The sequence below is a fragment of the Letharia lupina genome (genome assembly GCF_014066315.1).
Source record: "Letharia lupina isolate WasteWater1 chromosome Unknown contig_21, whole genome shotgun sequence".
NCBI lineage: Eukaryota > Fungi > Ascomycota > Lecanoromycetes > Lecanorales > Parmeliaceae > Letharia > Letharia lupina.
In genome coordinates this window covers 241,705-261,861 of record NW_023502990.1, presented here as the reverse complement: position 1 = coordinate 261,861, position 20,157 = coordinate 241,705, and the positions used below count along the sequence as shown (strand labels likewise).

Below are 20,157 nucleotides of genomic sequence, written 5' to 3'. Positions count from 1 at the left end.
ACGGTATAGAACTTTCAGAGATGCCGCATTCGTGGATCTGTTTGGCGTGGATACCGGCTTCATTTGTAGCTTACTTAAAGTATCGCTACAAGCCAATACCAGCAGTCCAAGATATGCAATTCGAAGACATGATAACCTTGATATGGCACGGTCAGACCAACAAGGATTGGAAAGCTGCAGCGCCGTTACCAAAGGCCCCTCCCGAACGAATTATACAGGATCTGGGCAACGCGGTGACGCTGGTGTATTGGACACCGGTCGGACGGAAAATGTCCGCAGAGCTCCAAAGGGGTCGGGCCTTCCGTCAATGTTCATAGATCCTGCAGCCAATGGACGATGACCCGCCCATGGCGACGGACCTAGCCCCGGTCGGAACTTGCACGTGGTCCTTCCGCTGCTGCATCTGTTGCTTTGCAATTTCCCCAAGTTGTCAGGACTACAACCAATCAAACGCCATGCCGAGGATCTGCTGATCAGCAGCGGCGACGAGATGCCGAGACTCCGCACTTGAAGGCCACCAATGAGAGATGTTACCGCATCATGGTTCTTTACCTGCGCCTTTGAAGTTTCAGAGTCCACCGGACGCAGATGCGCACACCACATTGGCTGCGGAGATGTAGGTCGAAGGCTGTGATACCATACATAGAGTGGCGACTATGACCGATAATTGTTGGGGGAAACATTATCTTGTTCACAAAGCACTTCACCTTTCGGCCATCATCTCGAGCAATCCTCCAAACCTCATGTTGGTACAACCTGACTTTCCAATCCTCTATCCGTGAGCTGTAAAGTCCGTTCCAAGAGAGACACCCCTCGCTCCCCACTTTTGTTGACCCTTCACACTTCCACAACCTCACTCTGCCACCCTCCCCCCCGCACGCACACCATCTCAGAACAAAGTATGGGCCCCACAATTTACAAAACGCCGGCCAGCAACAAAGCCCCAGCCCGTCGCGCTCACAAAACGCGTCCTGACAACGTCTCCTCCTCCCCCTCCTTTTCACCGCCCAAGAATGTCGTGCAGCCAGTCCAGAAGACCATCCAGCGCGAAACCACCGTGGGGAGCACGCCAGCCAACGACTGGATTTCAGCCATTGGACTCGACAAATCGGACCTTCGTCGCGCCTCCATCTCCTCCTTCCCCCCACCCCACCGCTACCCGAAACCGAGCCAACCGAAGAATCCCACACCCACCAGAATCATGACCTCCATCAACGGAGTCCCGATGTACTCCCACGGCACCTCCGCCACCCCTTTGGCCCCGCACAAGATCCTGCTTCCGAAACTCGACCCCACGCTCCGCTCCGCAGCCCCGGTCTTTTCGCCCTCCTCCTCCCGCTCCGTCGCTCCTCCGGCCCAACAACAACAACCACAACAACAACATACGCCAGCAGACGACACGTTCCGGACCCCGCCACCCTTCGACCCTAAGAAGTGCCACTGGCGCGCCCTCCGCGATGTCGCCTTCGTACTCGACGGGCGCGTGGTACTTTCGTCCGAGGACCTCTGCGCGCTGCTCCGCTTCCGGTACGCGCGGACTGATCCGCTGATGGCGGGTGTGGAGCTGGGACATGTGGGGGCTATGTATGGTTTTTGTAAAGGTTGGCCGAGGGAGTTGTATGAGGAGAAGGCGGAGAATCTGATTCGGGTGCAGATGGGGATGGATTTGAAGCTTATGAGGGAAGGGGGGCTGGGGGTCGTGAGTGAGGATTTTTGAGGGGCGGAGGGAGGGGGTGGTGGTGGGACGTATATGGGCGGATTGGTTCGGGGCGCTTTGGCGGGAGGAGTTTGATGGGATGGGTTTTACGGGTGGCGAGTATTTACTGTTGAATAGTATTGACGTTAGCTTCGGGATGCTGTTCGTTGGCTATTTTTCTATCGACATTCAAACTTTTTCTCTCGGCTGTTCTATATCTATAACATTCCCGGGCACTAAATTTCTTTATTCCACGTTTATTGATCTCAAGGATATACCGTTTGCCTAGTATTTCCGACTGCATCTGTTGTAGGCGGCTTTCGATTCTACAAGATCAATCTATGAATTCAAATCGTACGTAATGTCTGCTTCTGACGACGAACAAATCAGGGATCAAACATGCCCGAATTGTAGCTACCGTAACTTGATACCATTCTCCTTCTCCTCAGGCCCCCTGCCTGGCCGGTAAAACCGTCGTATGGCTCCTCCAATAGCTTAGAGATGGGGCAGAATCTCGTGTATTAGTCTGGCAAATTCTCGGGTGCGGTAAACGATAGTGCGCTCGGCCACCCCTGTTATGCTTCGCAAATGCCATGCGTATCACGCGCCCTGATTCGTATCCGGCATTTCTGGTGGAGTTCATCTCCGACTCTCGAATTCCTTGACGCTGAGAAGCCTCTCGCAGGGGCCGGGAGTCCATCGGAGGCCACTCTCGCGTGTCGGAGGCTGAGGCTCTTTTTTTTGACATCGATCCGTAAGAGCTGAGGGGGGACAATCACTTAGAAATTGGGAAGTCTTTTCTGTCTACATCACGGCCTTGGAACGCCGACACAACATATCGAGAAGGCTGTCAAGGAACAAAGCTGGTGAGGTGTTAGCGGTAGTACGTTACGATTGTATTGAGGAGGCCGTCTTGTCATCTGAGGCTTGTAAAGCGGAAGTCCTTGGTCCGGAAGTTAGATAGGCATTTCCTTTTTGGTAAACCGCTTTCGAGACGTCAATAATTTTCGGAAATCTCCACAGTTTGCACATATTCTCGCCAGCGTATTGGTGATCATCGCCTGCGAAATGACAATGAGTCTCCACCGGCTGCAGAGAATGAAGCTTGGATATTATCAAGCGGATTTTTGGGCGAAGCTGCATCAATGGGTGAAACAATCGACAAGATTCTGGGGGTTTTGCATCAAGTTTTTCAAATGATATTACTTTGTACCTGGCGCGATAGCAGTCATTTCGTATTGCTGCAGACGTTGGTCTGCTTGGGCGCGCTTTTTTGCGCTGATCGTCCTTTTGTAAGGCGCTATGAGAACCATTGCTGACAGACTGTGGTAGGAAATACGAGCAATAGCTGGGGTCGGCGGCAAAATTTGATGCCCGGATCTCGACATCAGCCTTAGGAGGCGTGGTGGCAAGCCAAATCCACAGGAGAAAGAGCACTTTTTGTCATGAAGTTTTGGATGTTAGGGGCTGGGAACGACGGATAGCAAGGCTCCTTTTCACGCTCACGGTCAAATACTACAGGAATATTACCCACAATGTCCGCTACGCCCCTGCCATCTTGCCAACCGCCTACGTAGGCGCTTGCCACGCCAATTCTTCCCGTAGACCTTTGCATTTCCAGTCTCATTTTTTAGATCCCTCTGCTCTTTCGATTTCTCACTTGGATTATGGAAGTGATGAACCGTTCGCTGGGACTCCAGGCAAATTAAAGATATCCTCTTCTTATTATGATTTTCGTGATGTAGTATGGCTCACGTCCTTGAATTGATAAAATGTAGACGGCAGACGTTCTTCCTCGATCTGCTCTGTCAGAGATAGAACCGATCAATTTGGTGTCAGGACAGCATTTTCAAGATTTATTGTTGTACAGTCCACTTGTTATCTGAGACGCCAAGGTTCCCCTTTCTGGTTCTGCGCACCATACATATAAGGCTTGATGTTCGGACTTTTTCGCTGTTGTCCTGGTGGATTAGACAATTACCTGTAGGCGAGATGGGGACACCATAAGGGAATTCGAGGTTCTTGAAAGCCTCGGGCATCAGTTTATGCATTATATGCATTTGGCTTTTATGTTGGACGGTTGAGTGCCAGACTGGGCCGGTAATGTGCGGTGTTTTCAAGAGTAGAAAGGAAGGAACGTGATGCACAGTCGCAACTTTGAAGGTTGTGGATTGTGCCTGCTGCGGTAACAGGAAGGATGATCCCGCATCTGAGAATGAAAGTGTGGACATGTCTACTTTTGCGGTGCCTCTGCCTTGCTTACCAGAGTCTGTATATACGAGTCCAGTGGTGCCTCAGTCATCAGTGACTTGTGTAACCTCAGATGAAGTTGGAATTTCCTGAAGTGGTTTAGCTATGTTGCGGCACGACCTCGTCAAACAGAACCTTCATCCTACACCACTACTTGCCCATAGAACTAATAGTGAGCAAGGGTCTCCGTGTAGAGGCATTGGAATTATGTTTGATAAGTGTTTCAATGGGTACTGACCTCGCCCCCTATTACCTGTTGAAGATGTCTATAAGCCTGTCGTCTTGAAACTGTGCTTGTTGGCATCCTTTGAAAGCCTTGACAGCCGTGAAAGCTTGACTCAATCCCTAAGGAACCCGACTGGCCGTAAATCTTGAGGTCTTCAAGATCATTTTACCTAGCTGCGATTCCCAAGACATGCGGCAAGAAACATGTTTCGGAAGTTCAAAAGCTGGTGAACACAGGACTAACAATTAAGGTCTTAAGGTGCGCTGTGTACATCCGAGGCTTTGCCAGCAGTCAACTCTAGGCTTGATCTCTCACATGTCTGACGACCTACGAATCATTGGAAGCCGCCTGATCCCCCTTGCATCTGGCGACCTGCGGGTTCCACAAGACTTCAAAAGCCGTCAAACAGCGGCCCGATTCCCCTAACACTTGGCGGGCTACACATCTTCCAAGCTTTGAAACAGGTGGGTTTAAGGCAGATTAAAAACGTAATACAGTTTCAAGAAGAGATGACAGCGCATTCGGCTGCGTTTTGAGGGCTAGCTGCCTCAGTAGGCTCGCAAAAGGGAGTAGAGTTGCGCAGTGACCTTGCCAAAAGTATACTCGAGGTGAGAGATATGTTGATTATTTCACTGGGTTCTTTGAGGGTATAAATGGTGTATTCTATTCATCTGCGGCGACTATCTGAAAAAAGCGGGCATAAACAGCAACTGGGATGCAACGCCAAATTCATCCCCATGTCCTTCTTCTGTCACGCGGCTATAATCCTGCTTGGACAGCCATGACAATGATACGGTCTTTCATTGTCCTGCTCTCCAATCTTGTCAATGTCTAGGGACAGCTATTAGCATTGATCTCGGATTTGCGTAACTAGATGAGCATGACTTACCCTTCCACGCTATTCGGCCTCTTCTGTCTTGTCATCCCCTGTGGTGGTGATCTGTTCGGTGAGGGCGCTACGGCCGTCGTTGAGGTTGGTGGATGTGAGCTGGCGGCTGAGGTTGGAGATCGCAGCAAGCTCCTCTGTCTCCCCCTCCGCATTCGCAATCGCCTTTACTGCAAACTCAGGTCTCTCCTCCTCGGGCTTAGTGGTGGGGAAATCTTCCTCGAGGTCGGGAGCGACTTTGGTCACCATGACGGTATGCTTGGTGGTGGCTGCCTCTCTTTCGACCATAGCACGGGCATCGGCTCTGCACTTGGCCTTCTGTTCAGTGTTTGACCGTGTGGCGTATTTTGCGCCTAGGTCGAAGCTGACTCTTGTCGAGGCGGAGGCGTCGCTGTCATCGGATTCTGTGCTGGTGAGTGAGATGCGGTCCTCTGGGGCTGTGGACATGCGATAGAATTTTTCGCATGTGGCGGCGTCCATGCCTCGGTCATCTGGTCGTAGGTTGCTCATGTCTCCATGGTGCTCTAGCTTGGGGCGTCTCGATCGGATGACATCGCGCTTCGAACGCTTTGGGTTGGGGCTGGGGGTGTCGGTGACGCTGACGCTGACGGTGTGACTGCTTTCGTCGACTGGGTTGACAGTGGCCGTTTCTTCATGTGGCTCGCTTGATGGGACGGATTTGACTGGGTTGACAGTGGCCGTTTCTTCATGTGGCTCGCTTGATGGGACGGATTTCGAGTGTGCTGGGCTTTCAGGCTTGGGACGTCCGGATCCGATGACGGCGCACTTGGTCTTGGGACGGCGAGGGCCTTTGAGGTCGGTGAACTGGATGTCGACGTCGGGAGTGCTTCCATAGTGCAGATCTCTGGCGACGGCGAGACGGACGGGAGTTCGTGTGCGCCCCCATGGTGTTCCTCTCCATTCATTGAAAGCGTCGGGGCTTAGGGGAGTGTCGTCAGGGAGGAAAGTAAGAGAGTTGCAGTGTTCTGTTGGGGACACGGGTCCGTTGTAGAGGAAGGCTGGGAGATGAAAGATGGACTGGACGTTATTGGCCATCTTGCTTGATATCGCTGGAGTTGAGATGTTGTTGCTGTTGCTGTTGCTGGATGCCTGTTGAGTTGTCTTTGCTAGTTGGGACTGGTAGAATAGCTGTGTCTGTGTTCTGGAGTTGGTTGTAAGATGGGAAGATCAGGAGATTTCTCGAGGTCTAATATACAAGTCGAAGAAATATTGCAATTGTCGATTTGACTCATGGGGCTTGGATCTTGGCTGCCCAGAGAATTGGTATATTCGAATATATGTATAGGCCGGCCATTTCAGGCAACGTTGCCAAGTAGTTAAATGCATTACTCCGGAATTTTTCTGAGTGAGAGTCAACCCTTGCCCTTTTTGTATTTCATCGTGTGATATTCGGTTCAGAGATGAGGTGATTTGAGAGTGACGGGTTGGGCCAAGTTTGAGGATGCCAATCAAGGCGAAGGGTGCTTATAGTAGACGAGATGGATTTCAAGGCATCGACCTCATTGCTTTGGACTAAGAATGGACACGAGATGGTACACAACTGTAGCTGGGCTATAGTAGATTGCTTTGAACTGAGACACAACCCAACCTGTGAAAGTAGACAAATCGATTTTGGAGGCTTGTTATATATCGATCCGCACCGGAGCAGAATCCAAGAAAGAGACTAAGGAATAGACACAAGGTATTAGTGCAATGGACTGGACTGCGATAGAGCCCGAACGTGTCGTCAGAAACGATGTGCGTAATACACAAAGCTTGGGCTTGAAGCGATGGGAAAACCATACTCTCGAGAGGATAAATTCAAACTCTGATTTATGGGAGCTCTGAGCTCTCTGCAAACCGAGCGTCATTCCAGGCAGTCGCCCTCCTTGATTGGCACTCACGGTCACCTTTGAGCGCAGATGGCTCGGTCTTACCCACAGAGGCACCTTAGCACCATCGCTGCTTTTGTGTTCCATCTTCCAATCACCTTCCTCAATTCTTCGATTTATTCTTCGATCCCTTCTTCTTCCTCGACCTCGAGGCCCTCTTCTCCGTCCTTTTCGCCCTCCTCGCGTTCAACTTTCGCCATGCCTGAAATCGACCACGTTTCTTAAATTCTCCGACCTTCACTTGCGCCCTCTCTGCCACCCTCCCAATATGCCGATTCGACTCTCGGTATTGATAGCCCGGCCTTATTCCCATCTGCTTCAACTCCGGCATCTTTGCCCTTGTCCTTTTATCCTGCTGCCTTAATGTTCCGCCTTGCTCTGTCATGCCTCCAACCTCCAGTGCCTCATTTCCTTCTCCGCTAGTGACTCTTGGGGGGGTGATTGTAGCAAGCGTTCCCATCTCCCTCTCCCTTCCCACCAACCCCAAACGCCGATTCCTTGGCTTATTCCTCGGCACCGGCAACTTCATCCCCCTCTCAAACACAACCCCAATATACTTCCTCTTCGGATGCGTTTCGGGATCCTTGTAGAAGCAGACGTACCCCTTCTCCTTTGCAAATATCGTGTGGTCCCGACCCATGTCGCAATTCTCGCCGGGAAACCAGTGTGTGCCGCGTTGGCGGAATATGATGTTGCCGGGAACAACGAGCTCGGAGGCTCCCTTTTTGGCGCCGAGTCGTTTGCCGGGGCCCTGGGCGGCTTTGTTGGCGCGGCCTTGTGAGGCGTGAGAAGCGGGGCGGGAATGGTAGAGTGGGAGGAGGGGGAGCCATTGGAATAAGGGACAGGTGTGAGAGGGCAGTGTAAGACGTGGTGATCGGAGACATAGAGGACGCATGTTTGTGGTAGATGAGGCGCTTGGGATGCAATGAAGTTGACCTCTGCCGTCGCGAGATCAAAAAGAGGACCCACACTAGAATTAGTCAGCAAGGTTCTGCAAAACATCGAACAGCTGGCCTCTCTTTCCTCAACCTCGACATTGCCGAACATCCTGCAATGAGGGTCATACAGTTCGCTCTACTTTGCTCGCTAGCTGCTCTAGCATCCGCGCAATTTCAATTTTTCGAGCAAATGTTCAATCAAGGTGGCCAACAACAGCAACAGCAGCAGCAGCAACAACAACAGCAAGCCCAGAACGTCGCCAGCGATTCGGAATGGTATCAGCGAACATACGAATCCGGTAGCGTTCTTCCATTTATCCCGTCTTATAAAGAACCGCGCTAATTCAATCCTCAATCGCAGCCCGTTGTTCGAATTACCTCTGCCCCGGCACCCTCGCCTGCGTTCACTTCCCGCATCATTGCCCTTGTCCATTCCCGGCTGTCGAAGATAAAGTCGAGCTGGGAGACGGAAGTGCGATATGTGTCAGTAAAGGAGGTTGGAAACAGGGAGAGGCGGCGAGGAAGATTGAGTTGGCGAGGAAGGGAATGCTGTGATGGGGGATCGGAAAACATGGACGTTTGACCTGCATCGATCGCATTTTTCAAACGAGTCTTCATATACTTTCAAGATACTTATACCACGGGTTCATTATATGAGAGACCGGTTTCGATGGCCAGGCAATTCTTGTCATGCTCGACATCATCCGGCACGGAAAGGATCGATTTCCTTGGAGTTTGAGACTCTGGCTATGGTATATGTGGCATGACTGGAGCTTCCCTCGCCTGGCCCAAGCGCTGGGATGCCGGTGCATATATTTTATTCTCTTCTCTAAATACCATTGCGCTCTGTCCTGGTATCCAGCCATGACCATACATAACCCGTTTTGCACTTCAAAGAGAAATTTCCCCTCTTTCCTGCCATCTGCGGATCTCTCTAGATCCACTGTAGCTAACGACTAAGTTCAATGATCTGTTACGGTAATGAAATGAGAGATCTGTAAGACTTGGGATTGGAAGGGCCAGAGTGGGCTGGGGATAATTATTTGCAAAATCTCTCCAAATAAAACCTCTCCAGAGGGAAGTCTGCTTCAGCTGTGGCTGCGGATGGGTAGGGGGTTACATGGTGGGTCTATTACAAGCTACGTCTGAAGCTTTTGACCTCAGCCAACGCACAGAGCGTTCGGCTCTTATGAAGTGTCTCCTTGATAATTGCAATTCGTTTGTGTGCGTCCATGGTGGTATGTACATTTGGCTGTGTATCATCCTGCACGATTTCTTGATCTTCCAAGGTATTCTACCATCGAAAAAAGACTTAAGGCTTGGTTGCTTGGTCCTTTGTTCCTGTGCCTTTCACAAGACCGCCAGAGCCTGCAAAGCCGATCTAGAACCATCATCAAATACAGTCTCATAGAACTTGGGCAGCTTCGTCTAGAGACAGAATGGAAGTCTCCAGAACAGGCAGGGAAGTGCGTGAGGTTTTCCGATGCTGCTCGTAACGTCGTTTGTTGCCTTCTTTGGCACAGAAAAGGTTTTTTATACAGCCATGGGCTCCCTTCGTTTGTACTCAAGCTACCTGCGCTTCCCAGAACAAATCCAGTACTGCTTCCTGATACTGAAAACATGGACGAAATAAGTGGTGAGCCGGAACGAAGCCCTGAAGACCAGATCATAGCTTCGTTCTTGAAGGAGCGCTCACCTACATATCGGAGCCTGAGGGAAATCAGCACCATAGTAAGTAATCCATGAATGGCTACTACAGCCATCGAGAAACCCATCTAAAGGGACCTAGCGCTAATGGAGACGATAGGTATGGAGTGACTCCAGGGCTACAGCATACTTCGCCAGGGAACGTGGTTCCGCAGATAACCCCGGTGATGAAGGTCGTAGAAAGCATTATAATCTCATGAGGGGTATCGGAGACGAAATGCAGAGAGAAACCGGTGTCCTGGAGCTTCAGCGTCCCAGGCCCGAGGTACTTGATCTCTGTATGGCCCCTGGCGGCTATACTGCATCCATTCGCAAGTACAGTCGTCAAGCGAATGTCTCTGCAATAACGTTGCCCGAAGATCAGGGTGGTCTGAAGATCCTCGTACCTCATGGCAATCGTACTCAAGTGGAAGTGTTGGAAGCCGATATTATAATGTTCGCAGCGGAGTTCGGAGTGGTAGAGATTCCAGATAATCACCCAGAAGCTTCAAAGTTCTCCAACGAGAAACCATTTCAAAAGAAGCTGTTCGACCTCGTCTTCTGCGATGGGCACGTCACTCGCACACGGAATAGGCCATCCAACTGTCCACCCACAGAACTTTCCCGACTTGAATGCAGCCAGCTAGTTCTTGCGATGCAAAGGATCAGAGAAGGAGGCACTCTCATAATCCTGCTTCACGGTGCTGATGTCTATCACAGCGTCAAATTGCTCGAAATCTTCGGCCATTTTTCCCACATACAAGTCTTCAAACCAGTCAGAGGTCACACGAGGAAAAGTTCCTTCTATCTCGTCGCAAAGGAGATGCAGCCTGGTCGCCTTGCAGCCAGGGCTGCAGTCACCCAATGGAAGCAGAATTGGAAAGATGCAACTTTCCCTGCTCCTGCCGAGGACGAAATTGATGCACATAACGAGACTGAAGCCTTGCTCAAGCAGGTTGAGCGCAAGGAAGACTCGTCAAAGCTTGTGGAGAACTTTGGTGCACGACTCATTCAGTTGGGGGAGCCAATATGGGAGATACAAGAGAAAGCTCTGAAAGCCTTGATGGAAAGATTGGAACAAGGATCAGCAAAGCCTGGCATGGAGAAATCGGCCGAGACCTCGGAAGAATGTACTACCGCAGACCCTGCAGTTCTGACCGGATTGGCTAGAGACACCGACGACTCGTCCTAGTTAGTGTTGGATTCAGCCAATAGGAGGCCAGCATGGCTACACTAATAAGTCCCTACTGGTGTTGACTACCCCTCACAGTGGCAATGGCTCATGGCCTTGGCATGGGTTTCACATGATAAATAGGTAGACCTCCTACACCTTCTTACATCCTTCATAGAACATCACAATAGAATACTATTCTACATATATATAAGACCACTGAATACACCCATTATTCAATAGTCAGAAGCGTCAGTTGCCGATACCTTGGAGGAGGGCGTCAACGTTGAGACTAGGGGTGTTGATAAGCAAAAGCGAGAAGATGTCAACGAGGATGCCTTTGCGGAGGGTAGTCATGCCACTATGGGCCCGAGAGGTTCTGGACAAGCTTCAAACGACCCAGCGGAATTCCGCAGGGGCTGAGGTTCCTGAGGATAGAAGGACCTTGCCTGTGGAAGTAGCCAAGAGCTCGCTCAATTCTGATGATGTCTCTGTTGCATTTGGGGGGTTGGAGCTTGGTGACTGACGGTCTGTGCTTTTGTGCGATTGGGGCTTTGGAAACTGAGGGTTCATTTTTGGCGCAGGCGTAACGCGCATGTTTGTTGAACTTACAGCATGGTCAAAGTCTTGAGTGGCATTTCATGGTGATTATCTGCTTATTCTTGTGCAAAAGAACGAATCAACATAGCATTAGCTGAATTGAGGCCCAGATAGACCCATATGTACTCTATGTCCCCAACTGGCAGAGAACCAATCTGAGGCTAGCGTAAAGCTTGCATATGCGGGGACCGCTCCAAAGTACGTCCCCAGGTATCGGTTTCTTCCGGCAAAGCTACCTCTGTCTCGTCTTCCTTCCCGGCTTCGAATGGGTTTTGTGTCGTTCTCGGATATTCCAACCTGACCTACTTCAAGATCTGGACGTTGTTGAAGAAGGTATGTTGCATCTGGCACTATAGAATGAGAGTTGGGAGGGAGGATCCGAAGCGGTAGCCGGCTGCGTTCAATTATGTTGTAAGTATCGGTCCCGAAAGCTTCCACAAGACCATCCCGAGTTTATTAATTTCTCTGACCTGCGCTTGTGGAATGGTAAAGTGTTTGACCCTGTAATCTGTGCCGTCCAGACCCTTCGCACACACAAGGCGCATATTGCGGACTACCGGCGGTGGGTGGAAGCTAGCCAGCTGATCTTAGCAATACAGCGTATTAAGAGCGGCGGTACACTCATCATGCCTCTTCACGACGTTGGAGTCTATGAAACTATGAAAATACTCAGCGTCTTTGACGATACTGCCAAGATTGAACTCATCAAGCCAGTCTCGAGGCACCGAAAGAGGAGACTTCTACCTTATTGCCAAGAACGTGTAGCTTAGGCACCCAGAAGCAGTGGCCGCAGTCAATGAATGGGAGAAGATGTGGGATGGTCTTACCTTTCCCGCATTCGACGAAGATAGACAAGAAGACCCGCTAGAGATCGCTCGTGCGCGTGAGCTTGCGGAAGGAGCAAATGATCTTTTTGCGAAACTCAGTAAACGGGTCGTTAAGCTGGGGAAACCGATGTGGGAGATGCTAAAAAAGAGGCTTTGGCAAGCGCGTCCTGGACTAAGAAACAGGGGGGAGAAACGGAGTCCGATCATGACCCTGTTGGTCAAACGTCTACTGCCGTGACTGAAAATGCTGCTGCTGCTGCTGCTGTGCGTGACTCAGACGAAGATCTGGATGACGCCGGAGATCCTGATGACGTGGACACTGCTCCTGTGTTGGAGTAGCGATCAACGCCGATGGTAAATGATCGGCCAAAGTATGCTGAGATGTCTATCGTGATGAAGCGTTTGGATGTGGACGGTTGATGATTGTTAAGGTTCTTTATTGTGACTTACCGGCTGATGTACGCGTTATCATTATTTCTCGTAGGCTCATAGATGCGATCGACACCCATTATGCTCCATGGCTTCCACCTCCGCCCACACCATCATTGTCACCTTCAACAACGATCCTCCCCTCCACCCTGGGTGCAATGCCTTTAGTCCAATGAGGCAAGTCCCACTCTCCAGTCTTCTCTCCTACCATTCCGACGTCCCTCCTCTCTATCCCCGCCAGGTCCATCCATCTCCTTGTATAGACTCTGGCAATATGCATCTCCCTCCCCTTCTTCTCTTCCACACTTCCGACACTACCGACACTTGATGCTAGGCCATCATAATGGTGGTCTTTCTCGTCATCGGTATCGCTATCCACGAGTCTGCCGTCAACGTCCGTCTTAGCTTTTTCGGCGTAGGCTCGTACAATGCCAGTGCGATTATGCTTGGTTCCGTTCTTGAGTGTACTGGGCTCATGCACTTTGCCGCCAGCGTGGAGACGGTCGTGCACGCCGCCCCAGTGGCGATGCAGACTGGCTGACCAGCGTGCCCATTTTCCGAGAACTTTAAGAGACATGAAATACTGCCTGAGCACCATACTGATTAGTATGCCGTTCTCTTCGGAGACGATCTCTTCAGCCTCGCCGCCTTCGCTGCGAACAAGGAGAGAGTCATAGCCGTCTTTGCCACGGCCCATGTAGCCCCTCGTCGCCATGGTGTATGACTTGTCGAGGACTAAAGGCTCCCCATGGATTTTCGTCCATGTGACCCTGGATCCCGGAGCTAGGTTTGGGTTGTATGCGAAGTGGATATTCGAGACTTGCGGGAATCGACCTTCGAGCGCCGGGACTAGACGGACAGAATTCTCGAGCGCTTCGAGTATCGCTTTGCCGTTGATCCGCAGGACGACGACTGGATCCTCGAAGGGAAAGCAGTTGAGTATGTCTTTTAAAAGTAAGACGCCAGGTGGGTATATCTGATCGCCACGGACGGTGCCGGCGGCCATGAGGGCGCAATCTGCATCGTAGTAGTGCCGCATCAGGTCGCAGACGAAGTTGCCTAAATTGCTCTCCTTCGTTCTAACAGTGGTAAAGCGGCCATCCAGTGGCACGGCTGTGTATCCGATTGGTTTCTCAAGCTTGTGCCTCAGGCTCGACGTCAGCTTGTCAACAAGCTGGATTGTGGCTTTGTCTTCCGTAATCGCACGGGTGATGTCGCGGCGGATGATATCAAAGTCCCAGCCTGGCTGATCGTTTGCTTTTCGGCGCGCTTCTATGTAGCTGAGCTGCTTGAAGTCGGTACCTGATCTGAGGACGTGGGTGTCGTTGATGATTTGATGCGCATAGAAGTGATCATGGCCTCCTAGGACCAAGTCGATTAGGCCTGGTGGTGTCCTTTCTGCTAGCTTGATGTCGCTAGGCTCTCGGGCGTGAGTTAGAGCGATGATAATCTGTGCGCCTTGGGCGCGAAGTTCCGGTATTAGTTCTTTTGCGGTTTCGCTTGCAGACTTGTAGTTCAGGTTTGAAGGTAGGGAGTTGATGGTGTCCAGCCTGTATTTTTAGCGTAAACGACTAGAAAGGAACTGATAACAATACATCTCGAACTTACCATTCCCGCTCTCCAAGTCCAACAACACCAATCTTGATACCATTGGAAGCTTCCAATAATACGGTTTTATCGCAGCCTCCTAAAGCCTGGTTTTCTCCTAGACCAGGATCCAATACATTTGCCAGTAGCCAAGGAAAATTGCACTGGTTTTTCAAGTGCCTGAATTGAGCCACACCAAAGTCTAAGTCATGATTCTAGCAGCAAAAAGTGTCAGACAAGCAAGAGGTCCAGCATATGAGCACATTGATGAGAAGGATTCCATACTCACACCCACGCACGCCACAGCTGTCTTCAGATTGTTGAGAACAGGCACCATATGCCTACCTTTAGTCACTGAGCTCTCGAGGCTGGGATTGAAGGCGTCTCCAGAGAATAGCGTCAAAAGTCCTGGCAGGTTCGCATATTGCAGATGTGAGCGGTAGTGGTTCGCCACAGTCTGGAAGCGTGATATTCCTCCAACTGGCTCCGCCGAACCAGATCTGATATCTATTCAGTACAGCCTCCGGAGTATCGAACAGAATAAATTGCTTAGGTGCAACATACTCAATGTGATAGACGTCATTGAAGTGCAGGAAGCGGAGATCTGGGGGACGTTCGTGTTGGCGGTGACTTTGCCAAGTGACAGATTCCGAGTCTGGAAATTCTTTGCCAGACATCTTACATTGACGATTGTGATAGCACTGTTCCCCCGTGATGAGTAGTCAGAGTGCAAAGGAAAGCAATCATGTCCCAAAAGTGGCAAAAGCAATGCAAAACATTTGACGCGTTTGCCGCAGCCGCGGGGACAAAGAAGGAGAACAGCATCAGTAAATCCAGTAATGCTTTCGTAGCCAGTACCATGTAAACCTGTCCTGATAGCTTTTGTGGCCACTGTCTCTTCGGTTCTGAGAGCGCGACCGTAAAAGAGGGATAGTAGATCAAAGTATTGGACAATTAACTCGTCGTAGACTATAGTCATTTCTGGAGTACATTGCCCCATGGTGACGGCGTTGAGATGGTAATAGATTATGTCATTGTGGGGTGAGTCTGGAATAATGCCGGGCAAACTGGGATCGTGGACAACTCCAGATGGTCCGTCGAAGAGGATGTCTGGGTAGATGACCGGTGCTGCTGCAATACTGGGAGGACATATGAGTCTTTTTCGAACTTAACTGTTCTCTGTTGCTGAAAAGGAGGATCAGGGATCGAACGTCGCCTGGCGGGGTTCCTGGAGATCTTGCAGATCTCCAAAGGGTCGAAGAAGTCGGAAACGAGGGATTACGATTCGAATCGCGTGGACGAGAAGCAGAATTTTGTTGAGGAGTTTCAACCGGTATTCGAGGGCGCTTGGGCTGATCATAAAGATCGGCGACGCCCGATTATCAAAGTTTGAGGCAGTATCGGCTTTAGTATTCAATAAGTCTCTACATAACAATGTCTGTCACGTTTGATTTATGTTGGTGGCTGTGGTCTCGCTCTTCGCTTCTCATGACATTTCTATATGGCCTATATGCTTCTTCGCTTAAGGGACTAAACGCAGCTACCTATATGTGCTTTCGTAAGTCCAGCCGGCCATCGAAATCTTGAGCACAACCCTTCTGATCTCACACTGTAGTCTCATATCTTTCACGATCCATTGCCCAGCAACGGCTGGGTCTCTCCATCGTCTTTCTCACCTTTAGGCATTCCACGGTAGTCACCTTTGCCCACTTTCAATACACTCCAAGTTCCGTGCTCCTTAGCATCTTCAAAGAAAGCTTGGTTCTCTTCGAAGGATCTGCCGCCGGTCTCTGGACAGTATAACTGCAGAGGTTCGTTAGTTCCAGTCAGTGAGAGCTGGTTGTGGAAAATAGCTTACCCATGTCCACCACGCGGCGAAGAGGTTTGTGACTGCAAACACCAAGAAAAGCCAGTAACTCAAATTGTTGAAGCCAATAGGTGTAAGCAGGGTCACCGCAAAGTTGGCAAGTCCCCAGGTGATGACCGAAATTGCGGAGCCTTGAGCGCGGGACGTTGAGGGGAAAATCTCCGTCGGAATCAGCCAGGGCTGAGACAGCCAGCCAATGCCAAAAATCCCCGTTGCTATGTATAGAATGACGCTGCCCACGATGGCAATCGGCATGTCAGGTATATTAAGTTTGTCGGCGTTTTGTGCCAGACCACCGAGCAAGGTGAGGATCAAGAAGGAAGTCGCCATTCCAAAGGCTCCCCCAACCATCATTACGCGCCTGCCCACACGATCGATAAGTAGCCAGGCCAATGTCATCAGGAAGAAGTAGGAGATGTAGTTGCCTTGGGTGAGGTATTCCGAAACGGTAACGCCTAAGCCCAGGAGTTCAAAGATTTGCGGACCGTAGACACTGACGGCGCCATATCCTGTCAATGCCTGGTTAACTTGGCCCATGACAGTCACCATTGTCGGGTGGAATTGACTGCTTCCAGGCCAGATCATATCATTGTAGCCGATGGAGTGACTCGATTCGTCATCATGGGCCTGCTTGAGCTCATCAAATTTGCCCTTCATATCGTCTTCTCCATATATGTCAGTCAGGGCCGATTTGGCGTCCTCTTCTCGTTCATGAAAGATGAACCATCGGGGTGTTTCCGGGAGGCGGTATATGAAGGATAGTAGGAGGACAGGGTAAATCTGCATAGCAATGATGGGTATACGCCAAGCTGATAATCATTAGCTAGGTATGTGTGCAAGCACTCAGAGAACATGCCCCATTGATTGTCCTTCCCGAGGCTACTGGTGACACCAAGGTTGATGGCGAAGGCCATGTTCAGACCGAAGATGTTCGACTGGAATTCCTTTGCCAAAGCTTCTCCTCGTCCACCCTCGGAATTCAATTCTGAAGAGTAGACCGGAATGACAGCATCGATACCACCAACGCCTAAGCCCATGATGATGCGTCCCAAAAACATCATAGTCATTGCACCTCTGCTGTAGCCCAGGCCCGCAACGAACATAAACAGGTTGCCCAAAGAGGTTACTGCCAAACAAGCAAAGATACTGGGCTTTCTGCCTCCCATGTCTGCCAACAGGCTGGCGAACACAGCTCCGACTGCACAGCCGAGGTAGTAGACTGAGACGATGACACCAACGAGGGGATCTTCCCCATCGATGCCCATAGTGTCCAGATAGTTATAATTGGTGTTGATGAGGGACATCATACCCTGGTCATAGCCATAGAGGGCGATCGCCGTGGCAGAGAAGAGTACGATCTCTTTCTTCTTGTCCATGAGCGCCTGCGTGAAGACTTTTAAAGACGTCATTTTGGCGGTATTGCTGGGGGGGCTCTCTTCTGTCCAGGCGTATGTTCAATGCCTTTGATGAGATGTTGGGAAAGATTGCGAGGGTCAAAAGGCCATTTGAATGTTGTATACACTTTGGCTGAAGAGTTTTTAACACCTTTACCTTGCTCCGCATTAATTTGACCCACTCTTGACGTGATCTTAGCGGCGGTGCGGGGCCTCTCCGGACCCTGCAGATTAAGGTTCTGAGTTTTTGAGCTAAGGGAAGAGCCGAGATCTACTTAGTCATCAAAAATCTTGGGCAAGCAGCCAAATGTCCATCACTGTTGGACCTATACGCCTCTACGGTTTACCGTTTGTATGGGCATCTTTTTCTTTGTTTTAAGAACATTTGGCGGTGACTTGTACAGATATGTCAACCATCAAGCCTTCAGTAGACCCGGTGGGCGAGGGAAGCAGCACTCGGGCTGAAGCCGCGGAAGCCACACCTGACCGCCGAGAAGAGGAGGCACCTAAGGTACATGAGGTGGAGAAGATGGCATCACAGGACCCTCACAAAAACTCTGCATCTACTACATCTGCCCCACCATTGCCCGAAGAGCAGGGGGTGACTGCACCTCCTCTACCAATGGAAGCACCACCTGTGGACGATGACGGCTGGGATCCTGTCTGGGATGACACTGCCCAAGCTTACTACTTCTACAACCGCATCACTCAGCAGTCACAATGGACTAACCCTCGCATACCGGACGTTACCCAGCCTGCAGCACCAGGCGTCGGCAGCTACGACAGAATACCGGACAGAGCACCAGGAACCGAAGACTTAGCGCCAGCACTACAGCGGCCATACGGAGGATACGACCCGGCAATACATGGCGACTACGACCCCACTGCTTCTTATGCACAAGAACAACAGGTGCCGGAAGAGGCTAATGGACAGCCTGCTGATCCTGCAGCTATCTACACAGCGACTGGGGTGTTCAATCGGTTCACGGGGAAATGGCAGCCTCATAACATCAACCCGGAGAACCATAATGATGAGAATAAGAGCAAGCGGCAAATGAGTGCTTTCTTTGATGTAGATGCTGCGGCAAATAGCCATAATGGAAAGAGTCTGAAGGCGGAAAGGAGTGGGAAGAAGTTGAGCAAGCAGGAATTGAAGGCTTTCAAGGAAAAGAGGAAAGAAAAGAAGGAGGAGAAAAGGCGAGCTTGGTTACGGGACTGATTGAACGTTCATGGATGCGACACGACTTGTACATATATCATTCTGTCAAGCGAGAGCGTCTGTCTCGATGCTTTCGGCCTGTTGTTGGCCTTCATCGTGGGAGCCGATGGACATTCAGGCTTATGTAACATGGACTTAGGAGCCTCTCACACGACCCTACTTTTCCTGTCGAATGTAGGACTCATTCTCATGGTTTAAAAAATTGACTCAAATATCGCTGGTAGTCCCTCGCGGTTTTGAATTTCTTTAACATTTGACTTCCACTTCCTCCGTCTCCATCACCAACGAACATCCCCCCTCCTCCTACTTCCCCCAAAATGCCCACCGCAACACTCTCTACAATCACCACCGATCAAATTGATGATCTCCTCTACCTAGCTCGCCTCGGCGAGACCACAGACCTGACAGCGGGCGTCAACCTTTTCGCCAAGAGCCTCTCCGCTACTCCCGGCATAATTCTCACAGCAGCAATTGACAAGGACAGCGGCAATGGCTTACTGCATATGGCTGCTGCGAATGGGCATACAGGTCTATCTCGCTCAACGATTGGCGTGCGCCGTGGCCACAATGTTGACGAGGACCTAGATACGTTGAAAGAACTCCTCACTCTCTCCGCCTCCAACCACGCCCTTTCACTCAATCTACAGAACGCATCGGGCAATACGCCAATGCACTGGGCGGCTCTCAATGGCCACTTGCCCGCCGTCAAGCTACTCATAGAAGCTGGCGCGGATCCGACGGTCATAAACAAGGCTGGGAAAGATGCGGTGTACGAAGCCGAGGCCAATGAGAAGAATGAGCTTGCTTCCTGGTTGCTCACAGAGGGAAAGGGGCTGGAGAGTGCGGTTGGCGGCAGTCTGAATCAAATTGCACCGGGAGTAGGGGGAGAAGGCGATGCGGAAGGGCAGCTTGAGGAGGTGATGAAGGAGGGGGGGACGGAAGAGCAGCCTTGAGTTGTGACTTCAGCATACGAGGGTATTTGCTGCTCATCCTGGACTCTCTTACCGGTGCCCTGCCCATACAGTAGGCATCAGCAGCCCGTTCATGCAACCTTGCATTTTGCCTGATGCTTGGTCTTGCCCGTCAAACAGTGCCGCCGCCTCCCTCTCGCTCACACGCAACCTTGTCTCTTCAGCTGCGCCCAAATTGCCATTCAAACATGCTCAGAGAAGGAATCTAGGTCCTCAACTCGGAGAAAGATCCAGTTAGTATTGACGTTCCCTTGGTACATGGATTGAACGAAGATCCTGCGGAGGCCTGAACCAAAGGACGTGTCTCTTGGCCAGGGGCTCTTCTTCCTGAGGACTTGCTGAACGCAAGAATGATTTCGTGGGGCCACCATTCTCGAGTTGCTGACCATCACGATCTCACTAGCCGGATCGGGTCTTATGGCTATGTGGAGACTTTCTGTATGACGTTGCCTAACTTAGGAGTAAGGAAGATCGAGTGAGACAGTCTGTTTCTCCCTGTAGGACTGCACTTACTGCGT

At 50.8% G+C, this 20,157-nt stretch overlaps 9 protein-coding genes across 9 annotated transcripts; 6 read left to right on the top strand and 3 right to left on the bottom strand.

Annotated features, from left to right (window-relative positions):
• Positions 1 to 901: 901 nt before the first annotated feature.
• On the top strand, positions 902 to 1,717 carry HO133_005337 (uncharacterized protein; the record flags this gene model as incomplete). The annotated part of the gene is made up of 1 exon (XM_037296247.1): positions 902 to 1,717. One exon carries the CDS (start codon positions 902 to 904, stop codon positions 1,715 to 1,717), a length of 816 nt encoding a protein of 271 aa, XP_037148229.1.
• Positions 1,718 to 5,070: 3,353 nt separating this feature from the next.
• On the bottom strand, positions 5,071 to 7,037 carry HO133_005336 (uncharacterized protein; the record flags this gene model as incomplete). Its single annotated transcript, XM_037296246.1, has 2 exons — positions 5,071 to 6,207; positions 6,996 to 7,037. 2 exons carry the CDS (start codon positions 7,035 to 7,037, stop codon positions 5,071 to 5,073), a joined length of 1,179 nt encoding a protein of 392 aa, XP_037148228.1.
• A 16-nt stretch (positions 7,038 to 7,053) lies between these two features.
• HO133_005335 (uncharacterized protein) lies at positions 7,054 to 7,845 on the bottom strand (the record flags this gene model as incomplete). Its single annotated transcript, XM_037296245.1, has 1 exon — positions 7,054 to 7,845. The coding sequence occupies one exon, from the start codon at positions 7,843 to 7,845 to the stop codon at positions 7,054 to 7,056; it is 792 nt and encodes a 263-aa protein (XP_037148227.1).
• Positions 7,846 to 8,078: 233 nt separating this feature from the next.
• Positions 8,079 to 8,443, top strand: HO133_005334 (uncharacterized protein; the record flags this gene model as incomplete). Its single annotated transcript, XM_037296244.1, has 2 exons — positions 8,079 to 8,187; positions 8,250 to 8,443. The coding sequence occupies 2 exons, from the start codon at positions 8,079 to 8,081 to the stop codon at positions 8,441 to 8,443; spliced, it is 303 nt and encodes a 100-aa protein (XP_037148226.1).
• Positions 8,444 to 9,508: 1,065 nt separating this feature from the next.
• HO133_005333 (uncharacterized protein) lies at positions 9,509 to 10,766 on the top strand (the record flags this gene model as incomplete). The annotated part of the gene is made up of 2 exons (XM_037296243.1): positions 9,509 to 9,619; positions 9,696 to 10,766. 2 exons carry the CDS (start codon positions 9,509 to 9,511, stop codon positions 10,764 to 10,766), a joined length of 1,182 nt encoding a protein of 393 aa, XP_037148225.1.
• A 1,205-nt stretch (positions 10,767 to 11,971) lies between these two features.
• Positions 11,972 to 12,511, top strand: HO133_005332 (uncharacterized protein; the record flags this gene model as incomplete). The annotated part of the gene is made up of 2 exons (XM_037296242.1): positions 11,972 to 12,106; positions 12,356 to 12,511. The coding sequence occupies 2 exons, from the start codon at positions 11,972 to 11,974 to the stop codon at positions 12,509 to 12,511; spliced, it is 291 nt and encodes a 96-aa protein (XP_037148224.1).
• Positions 12,512 to 12,680: 169 nt separating this feature from the next.
• On the bottom strand, positions 12,681 to 17,464 carry HO133_005331 (uncharacterized protein; the record flags this gene model as incomplete). Its single annotated transcript, XM_037296241.1, has 8 exons — positions 12,681 to 14,151; positions 14,210 to 14,403; positions 14,478 to 14,688; positions 14,753 to 14,792; positions 15,056 to 15,319; positions 15,865 to 15,991; positions 16,047 to 16,864; positions 16,912 to 17,464. 8 exons carry the CDS (start codon positions 17,462 to 17,464, stop codon positions 12,681 to 12,683), a joined length of 3,678 nt encoding a protein of 1,225 aa, XP_037148223.1.
• Positions 17,465 to 17,855: 391 nt separating this feature from the next.
• HO133_005330 (uncharacterized protein) lies at positions 17,856 to 18,668 on the top strand (the record flags this gene model as incomplete). The annotated part of the gene is made up of 1 exon (XM_037296240.1): positions 17,856 to 18,668. One exon carries the CDS (start codon positions 17,856 to 17,858, stop codon positions 18,666 to 18,668), a length of 813 nt encoding a protein of 270 aa, XP_037148222.1.
• Positions 18,669 to 18,985: 317 nt separating this feature from the next.
• On the top strand, positions 18,986 to 19,621 carry HO133_005329 (uncharacterized protein; the record flags this gene model as incomplete). The annotated part of the gene is made up of 2 exons (XM_037296239.1): positions 18,986 to 19,196; positions 19,254 to 19,621. 2 exons carry the CDS (start codon positions 18,986 to 18,988, stop codon positions 19,619 to 19,621), a joined length of 579 nt encoding a protein of 192 aa, XP_037148221.1.
• Between the last annotated feature and the right edge of the window lie 536 nt (positions 19,622 to 20,157).